Genomic DNA, 9606 nt, shown 5'->3' on the forward strand with positions numbered 1-9606 from the left:
TAAAATGTTTAAATATGTTTAAAAATATTTAAAATAAAAAACAAAAATAAAAAAAAATACATTTTTGCACTGGACAACACACCGAGTAGGCATATAGAAACGGCAAGTAGCACCACTCATTGAATCTATGGCTGCACCCGAATGAGACTATAAACAGTGATGTCAGTTTCACATTATTTACAACAAATAACAAGTAATTAAGAGAGAGATTTGCGTGAGGGGTATTTTGATCTAACAACTACAACGAAACCCATGCTCATAGACTCTAAACTCTCATTTTTATCATGGTTAATAATTCTTCATTTATAAGAAAAGAGAAATAGGAGATTTTGTAAAAATATTTAAGAAAAGCTGACCGTTGGACTAGTTTATATCACCTACTTTTTCTCATTACCATGTGCCACCATAACAATATTCACAGCGTTCTAACCTTCTATTTTTTTTTTTCTTTTTTTTAAGTTTTCAAGAAATTAGATTTAGTAAAAACACAAACTATCTCGTCTTATACCATCTCAAAATTTTTCAATATTTTCTTTCCAAAAATACTCAAACACACTTTTCAATTTCAAATCTGTATCTTTTTTTTTTTTAATTACTTAATTATTATAACTTTTCCAAAATTTCAAAAAAAAAAAAAAAACTTAGTCAAATTCCGAAACAAAATTATATTAAAAGATCATATTCAAATAATATTTCAACTTTATAATATTTTTATTTAATTTTTTCTCTTATTTTCCAAAATTCGATAAAACATCTCAACTTAAACAATTTCACTACTATTCACAGAATTATCTTCTCATCTCATTCTCCAAATATCTCTATCCATTATATATAGCTAAATTATATAACTTGATAAGTCTCGTTTGGTGGAATTGAAGCTGCACTTTGGGTGTAAATGAGGAATATTTTGATGCAGACACAACCTGTTCTGTTCTAGGGCCTGGTTTGGATAGTGAAATCATTTCAACTCATCTTATCTCATCTAATCATTACAAATTTTTCAAATTTTCAAACAAAATGCAATAAAAAATTCAACGTTTTTAAATTCCAAAACAAAAATAATATTAAAAAAATAATATTTTATTCAACTTTCAAATTTATCTCATATCATCTAAACTCAACTCACTATCCAAACCAAGCCTAAGTAGGCATCCTCTGGAAAGGAACCGTGAAACTTCCGCTTCAAACATGTCATAGAAAACAGGAGGGCAGCTAAAGATCATAATAACCTAATTTAACCTCAAAAGATAAGGAATTAACTTCATCATTTTATCGCGGGGGTAGGGGAAAGACGGGGGTTTAACAGTGGTAATACAAGGCTAATGAAAGTGTTTATTAGTAGAAAAATGGTGAGGAACTTTCAACCTCAAAACCAACTTTAGGTAAAGAACCTTCTACAGACCCTATATAATGGAGGGGTGCCTCGGTCAGCAAAACTGAAACATGAGCTCGATCAATCCTTCTTGTCACGGGCAACCCTTGCACGATATCTGAGCTCTGCCTTTTTCCATCTTACCATAAGGAAACATAAGGAAAAGAGTGTGTTTACCTGCAAAAGAAAAGAGAGTGCAGCTCAGAAAAAAGCAGCAGATAACATAGGGGGAACCATCAAAAAACCGATTGACACTTGCCAAGATTATGATTGCGATGACAAGAAGAGGCCCAGACCATACTACTGAGAGAAAAACACCACTCCGATCAAAATAATTCTGGCTGGAGAAGCTCTTCCAGTTTTCACCTAGGAATCTATTGAGATTCTCGGCAAGATATACACCAGCCACTGCACGAAATCATGCCTTTTAGATCATCTGATCATGTTTCCAAAGATATTTAAAACAAGCAGTTTGTAAATGGTAATATAAAAACTATTGTTACGTGTGCGCATGTGCGGGTGTAATGGTGTATACAAGGTGAACATGGAAAGAACAGCTATGTGTCAATGCGTGAACAGCCACGTCTAATGGGCCTTGAGAACTTTCAATTATCTTCTTGACTTTCCACTCACTTGAAACATGTAAACCCAATAGCAACCAATGAGGCTGACTTAATGCAAGCTGTTCTTACTTGGATAGCAAATCCAAATTTTAACTGATGTGTACATGAAATCAATGTTAGGTTGCTTTCAGTAGAAAAATTATGAGCTTCAATCCTAGTCATAGCTGTCGTTACAAAAACTATAACATACAAACCCATACAAGTCCAAAAGGCAAAGTACCAAGACAGAAGTACAACATTACTATTTATTAACTACTCAAAGATGGCTTAATATGTTGACAGACCAACTTTAACAGGCCAGACATTTACAGGTGTCTTGCTTTCCAGAGAAGAGACGTTTAGAAAAAATTCTTCATGCATCATTTTATTGGAAATAGCCCAAAGGACTAAAACCTATGACGATAAGATGGATAAACAAATATCAATATTGTGAACAAGGAAATGCAAGGACTAATCCAGCGAATTAGAGGGAAATAATTGCAGGGCACACCATAACAAACAAAGCAAAGATCAATTGTCAAATTAAATCTATGAGTGTGATGACCAGGTTGTCGGATACTAATCATATTACTACAAGTAAATGTCAAATTAACCTATGAAATCAGTGACCAGATTGTGGCATAGTAATCACATTATTAGGAGAAAATATAATTTCCATCATTTCTGTAAACACAGACAGACAAAACTTTGCCCAAACATTCAGTGGAATGCACATTCCGTAACTCTTACGGTGCTTCATATGTTTCCATAATAGATACAAAAAAACACCTACGGCAACTATTAGGGTTCAACTTTACATAATCAAGATGATAAAATGCCATAATTTGAAAATTCACAAGGCTGAGGAAACACCTCGACAACACCACCCCTAAATGTTGGTAAAAGTCACATTTTAGGATTTGTAATTAGAGAAAACCTGTTGAATTCTTCAATTGGGGGATCATGGAAATATACTCCAATTCTTCAATTAACAAGGTGCGTTCATAAACTATCTGTGATATAATAGTTTAATGAATCATAGAGATTGAGTTGGGCACATGAAGAGTTACCAAACAATTCAAAGAACTCAGGATTGCTGCCAATACATCCCTAGAACATTTTGCTGTAGTTGGGGTAAAAAGGCTACAATGGTTTGATTTTGAATGAAGATTAAAAGCCATACAAAGACAAGCGCATGACAACATTATCTCAACCGATAAAAGAAAATGAATTAGGTGGAGATTTGTGGACAAATAACTGAATTTGTTGAATTGCAGTTTCCTAAATCAGTGCAGATCTGAGACTTTTGGCCCTAGGACGTGAAGTAAAAGCAACAAGGACAGAAAGTCTAGCTCAACTCGACTACTAATTTTTCCCTCTCTAAGGTTGCATCCCACCACCTTGGTATATCATATTCCAATGGTGCATTTATCAAATCATTAAATGAAGATAAGTTCAAATTCCTATGAGTTCAAGAAAATGGATTATATCACTCGTCCACTGTGCACTCTTGAGTCACTTGTCATGCCTGAGAACAAATATTAGTGTGATCAAAATTTAACTTTGTCAAACGGCTGCTGCTTGAATATTTTGGTGCTATTTGACTTTGTTTAAATGCTGATTTAATATAGAAGGCAAGATAAAAAATAAATAAATAAATAAAAATAAATAAATAAAAAATCCCATAGTAGATCCTATAGGTCGTGTAAAAATAGGAAAACTTGACTCGATGGTGACAACTTCCAAATCAGAAATTTCAGACTCTAGAAACCCTAAGGGCAGGTCTGCGATGCCTCACAAAGAGCCTGGGGAATTTCCTTATTTTAAAATAGAAAATTGGAAGCTTCCAATAAGCCCTAAAAAGCCACAAATTCCTGAAGGACAGAATTGGTCTATATGCCAGTTTAGCCCTTCCAAAAAATTGTATATCCAAAAGTATTCACCCTCTCTTCTCCCAAGTCTGGCCACCCTTGCAGCCACGTTTAGCAACCCAAAGAAAGCACTAGCCACATCAAAGTTAAAACCCTAAAAAGACCAGTCAATTTGAAACCTCCCAAAATTACTTATAAAGCCTAGTTCACCTAGTGAGTAGCCAATGTGGGATTTAATGCCTGTGACTACCTTCATAACTTACCCACTCTATGTGGGATTATCCATATTCTCCAATGTGGGACTGGGGTTATACAAACCCCTCTCTTAAATTCATCACTTCCTCATCAAGGCCATATAATGCAGTGCTCCAGTATCATGACTGGCCTTACTAGGTAGCTTTGTATCTGCTCTATAATCCCAAAGAGACTAGTCAATTTGAAACTTTCCTAGAGTTACTTATAAAACCCAGTTTCCCCTAGTAAGTAGCAATGTGGGACTTAACAACCATGATTACCTAAGAAACTCCCCATTCTATGTGAATCATCTATTTTCCTAATGTGGGACTGGGGTGTTACACACTATTTCTACAGAAGTTTCATCAAGAAATTCAAGAAGTCATTGAAAGACTCCTTTCAAGTCTGCCGCAACACAGGTAGGAACCCATCAAGTTTTCCAGCACTTTTCCCCATGAATAAAAATATAGCTTTTGACTTCCCTTTAATGTGTTTGTCCAGATAAGAAGCTTCACAATTTGAAACCCTAGCCTGCAAGCATTTTATTCCCTTGCTTTCACCATTGCTCACTGGTTTATATCACTTTTGATCGAAATAAACCTTGAGTACCACCGAGGGTAGTGGCTCAATAGTCTTTGAGTTACTTCCAAGTGGTTTTGTGTGTACTAGGTCCTGGGTTCAAGTCTAAATATGGATTCACCTTAGACTGTTAGTATTAGCTGCTCGAGAATTCATTGAGTTCCCTAGTGGAGTCCGGGGTTAGGCTACTGCTCAAACCTGACTTGAGAGAGTGCCTGCGATTTCCCGCCGTCTAGGCCCTTCCTGTTCCGTTCCCAATGGGTAGGGTGCTACTATGGTCACACTCAGGTAGGGAAGCAACCTCTGCTCGCCCCCTCCTACCCTTTTCATTTAGCAGGAAAAAAAAAAAAAAAAAGGAAAGAAAATAAACCGTGAGTTCTCCAGCAGTGAAAACAGTGCACTAGCCTATGTTTTTCCACTACCCCAACACCTCAACAGCAAATCTTTCAAGTCCTAAAGGGTTCCTAGGGGCTGCACTCCATTATGAACTGAATTTATTTGAAGTATTCTCAGGCAATCACCCTGGAACTCGAAATTTTGAATCTTTTGCACATCTAAACTATTCCTCATGTCTATATATGTAAACACCGGTGGAAAGATTCTGCCACTTGAGTTTTCCCTATGATGCATGGCTAAAATCCTTTAGGTCTTATAGTGTAATATGAAGTCTCTATAATATATGCATATCAAAGGATTGATTAGATTAAGAGTACAAGGGATTAGAGGTCAAATTTTCGAGGAATTTAGAATGCTGTCCAAGGACGAAACAAAGGTGGTATAATACGTCATCCATGTGCCATGATGGATATTACTATATTTCAATTTCGTGCATGCTTCCGCTGTGTGATATAAAATGGAAATGTTGTAAATGCTTTGACACTTAACGGCAAGCAGAGGAAAAGGAAGAAAGAAAAAGAAGGAAGGAAAGGGAAATGAAGTGATTGTATGATGGATTGGAAATGTTTTCTTGGCCTTCTAACTAATGTGCAATAGTGCCAGAGCTAAAGTGGCGGGTATACCTATAAAAAACAAGTGGTGGGCAGCAGCAACCATCTTGAATGGTCTGCTGGAAATTGCTTGCCCAAGCACACCATAGTTATCTACTGATGAACATAACCTAGATGCATTTCCACTTTTGGTCACAAGAATGGAACCAGGATCTTTGATATCAAAAATTCTATGTGTAGTCACTTTTACGTACTCATTGCGCACTCCACTAATATAATTGGCTGCATCACTTTTTTTTAATATAAAATAATTGCTTTGGCCAATCACATTAGTGGAGTGCATAAGGAGTACACAAAAGTGATTGTATGCAGCAAAATTCCTTTGATATTGCCAACCCTTACACACAAAGCATAAATGTGTGCTTGCCACCCAAGAGTATAAAGGAAAAATATTTATGACATGTGTTAATGCTGGTTTGAATATTTTAATGTTATTTGAAAAAACATTTTTTTTACCTTATTCCTAAATGATGTGTTTACTTACCAAGTATTCGACTCATTTTTTTTTTTTTTATGTTTTAAAATGTTTTTAGGTGACTATGATGAGTCCGCAGGCCATAATCAGTAATAGATACAAGAACCTATTGAAGCTTTGATAAGTGTTCAGCACACAGTATTTAGGATCTGGTTTACGCTAACATGATGACCTTGAGGAATTTTGTTAGTTTCAGTTTATTTGAGTCGTTACTCTCGATATCGGGGTTTTAATAAATATTTTCAGTTAGTTGAGGTATTAAAGTTTAATATCTCTCATACCTGGTGCTCTGTAATGTTATGACGTGGCATCCTAATCCTATGGGAATCAGGTGCTACACTTGTTGTTTCAATAAAAACTGGAATAGTGCACACTGTACAAGTATTTAGCATCATCTACAATGTTAAGCTCAAATAGAAGAGATTGATCAGCATAGGTTTATGTTGTATTTGTAGAAGAACAATAATAACTCAATTTTTAAGGCAAAAAAATTTCTCAAGTGTAAAACCCTGCCTCTAATTATTCCACCAACTGTTGATTCTACAAGAAATTGGTGTATTATAATGCCTAGACATGATAACGGTGTCATACCACTCCAGTATTTTTTTAATCACTAATTCACAACAAGATAAATATATGCCAAATCTCCAATAAAGAAGAACAATATTCACTACTAATGAAACCTCAGATTCTTTGCATCACAGCCCTCATCCACTCACACCCCCTACCCCTCCAAACAAAAAGAAAAGGAATGGTAAACAACATCTTATCATCCTCCAATACTTGAAATCAAATAATTATATGCATCTTCTCTGTTAAAACCCTTTTTTTTCTTTGATTAAGAGCAATTCAATAGTCAAACATATGAAGAAAAAGTAAAACATTTGTCTAAACAATTCAAAATAATATGTATCATAACACATGAGGAAGAACCTAAATAATAAAATCGGAAGATGGCTGCGGAGAATATGGAAGTAATAAACCTACATGCCAGAAGGAACAAGCACATCTGAAAGTTCATATGCTTCCTCGAGAAGATCGTTAGCAGCAACAACGCAAAATGTAACCCTATTAAGCACATTAACCAAGGTTCCTGTCAAAGGCAACATAACATCCAACAATCATTTGAAATGGGATCCAAACTACTAACTCATATCATAAGAGGACAAAATTATAAGTTCTGAAGAGATATTAACCACCTGACACGAATTAAACAACTTTAATAAAGCAAATCGCTCAGACATGACGAAGGATGTTCATTTCAGTCAGCCAGGAGTGAAACTAATACAAGACACATACACCATTCTGCATCCCTTACATTATAGCATAATTTTCCTTTATTTTACATAATCATGGCCCCAAATCTGGATTCATGTCGGACGCAATTGACGAAATAACCAGAACAAAAAAGGGTTTTGTTTCTACCCATTTATTTAGAAAAAAGTGTCATCTTTCTCATTTAGCACCCAAACTATAAATTTAGTATTAGATTTAAGATCTGGGTGCGTTTAGAAGGTTGCACTCTCAATCATCTCAGAAACCAAAGCAACAAGGAATAAGATTCTTGAAGATCTGGGCCCCTGCACGTGGCTTTGCTCTCCACCGAGCAAAAAAACAACTGGAACATACCTTCCAGTCGATTGCGTGGAAGAAACCAATGAAATTGTCGAAGGCGGGACGTAGACCGGAGCGCAGCTCGGAAGAAAATTTCTGGACCAGATCGGCCATTTGATCCATGTGCTCCTCTATAGCCGATTTCAGCTCCTCCATGGCCTTCCAAATCCTCCAAAAGTTCTCGCCTTCAAGCCGTAGCAACAGGAAATACGCACAGCTTCTTCCGCTTTAAATTTATTTTCGCGTGTCTTGTCTTGTAAATCGTGGTGGCGTCCCGAAGACCCTGCGAATATTAAGAGCACTCTCTTACCAAAAGTTAAGGGACATTTTTTATAAACGAAATAGAAATTTAACTTTTAATTATTTTATTGATATAAATTTTTACGTTAAGGGCTCGTTTATTTTTAGAGATAAAATTAAATGAGATAAAATTAAAATTAAAAAGTTAAATAAAAAATTGTTAAAATATATTTTTTAATATTATTTTTATTTTTAGATTTAAAAAAGTTAAATTATTTATTTTATTTTGTGTGGAGATTTGAAAAAGTTGTAATGATGAAGAGATGAGAAATGTTTTCTGAAAACAAACAAGGCCTAAAATAATTATTTTTTTATTATATAATAATAAAATAATATAAAATAAATTTAATTTTAGTTATTCACATCAAATCTCCATATTAAATTATCTATTTATTCATTATATAGTAATGAATAACTAATAATTTCAAAAATATTTAATTTTTTAAATTATTATTTTATCATATTTTACTATTTTACCTATTATATATTAATTAATAATCATATTATTATTAAATTAATATATCATTAATTGAAATTAATATATCAATTGTAATAAAATATGTGATAGAAAGAAAAAAAAAAGAGAAATAATTAATAAAATATCTATTTGATATATGTAAAGTAACCTTTAAATTTGGAAAAAAATTTTAAAGTCACTATAGCTATTCTAGTTAATCCATTTTGCTATTTAATAATTAAATACTCAATAAATTTAATTTTTAGCTAATCTATTGAGGATGCTCTTGTATGAACGGAGTCTTCTTTGGTAGGTTCTTTCCAAAAATTCCTGTTACATGTGGCCTATGGGTGAACTTTACCTTCACGTCATCCTATCCGTTAAAACTTGCCATCCCCCATTCGAGGCCCAAGCCCGGGCGGTATGTATCTCCCGTCCAACCTGGCATTTATATATATAAATAAATATATTTATAATTTATTTATATATAAAAAAAATTAAATTTATAATGAAATGACATGGTTTTGAATATTTCCTAAAAGGGTTAATGAAACCCTTCGCCCTTTCTCGAGTCCTCTTAGCTCTCTCTTAGGTTGTTTTTGAATATTGAGCTGAGTTGAACTAAGTTGAGTTTTTTATGACTAGTAGTGAGTTGAGATGATAGAATAAGTTTTGTGAGGTCCAACTAAGATGAGTTTAAATGTATTTAGATGTTAATATAAGTTTAGATATATTTATAGAAAGTTATAAAATATATGGGTCCCTCTATCATTGTTCACCTGACATATTATGTTACAGTCGACGTAGCCTGTAAATAAAAACTTGTAAAAAAAATGAAAGTTGACGTAGATGCTTGCTGACCACTTGTTTTACACATATATCCTTTTTAATTAAAAAGGAGACAAAATGTACAATGAGAATAGTGAAATGTCTCTTTCAAATCCTTGAAACCAGGTTTGTCAGTTGTGGGGCTCTCAAATGAGTTTAAAATTGGAGTGCATTCAATCTGCATAAAACGTTTGCTTGGATGTTGAGGGCAGTTCAAAAATAAACTCAGTTTAGATGATTTCATCATCAAACGAACCCTCTCTCTCG

The 9606-nt window shown here is 34.2% G+C and overlaps 1 protein-coding gene across 1 annotated transcript; it reads right to left on the minus strand.

Moving 5' to 3' along the window:
• Positions 1–1233: 1233 nt before the first annotated feature.
• Positions 1234–8047, minus strand: LOC121243552 (transmembrane protein 18). Its single transcript, XM_041141683.1, has 4 exons — positions 7770–8047; positions 7128–7233; positions 1632–1780; positions 1234–1549 (listed from the first exon to the last, which is right to left on the minus strand). The coding sequence occupies exons 1-4, from the start codon at positions 7908–7910 to the stop codon at positions 1454–1456; spliced, it is 492 nt and encodes a 163-aa protein (XP_040997617.1). The 5' UTR covers positions 7911–8047; the 3' UTR covers positions 1234–1453.
• Positions 8048–9606: the final 1559 nt, after the last annotated feature.

Source organism: Juglans microcarpa x Juglans regia, chromosome 8D, assembly GCF_004785595.1.
Source record: "Juglans microcarpa x Juglans regia isolate MS1-56 chromosome 8D, Jm3101_v1.0, whole genome shotgun sequence".
Lineage (NCBI taxonomy): Eukaryota > Viridiplantae > Streptophyta > Magnoliopsida > Fagales > Juglandaceae > Juglans > Juglans microcarpa x Juglans regia.

Coding starts and splice junctions, on each gene's coding strand:
- LOC121243552 (XM_041141683.1), bottom strand. CDS start 7,910: ATGGAGGAGCTGAAATCGGCTATAGAGGAGCACATGGATCAAATGGCC. Junction 7,234..7,769: donor TCCACGCAATCGACTGGAAG/GTATGTTCCAGT, acceptor TGCCTTTGACAG/GAACCTTGGTTAATGTGCTT. Junction 1,781..7,127: donor GTGCTTGTTCCTTCTGGCAT/GTAGGTTTATTA, acceptor GATTTCGTGCAG/TGGCTGGTGTATATCTTGCC.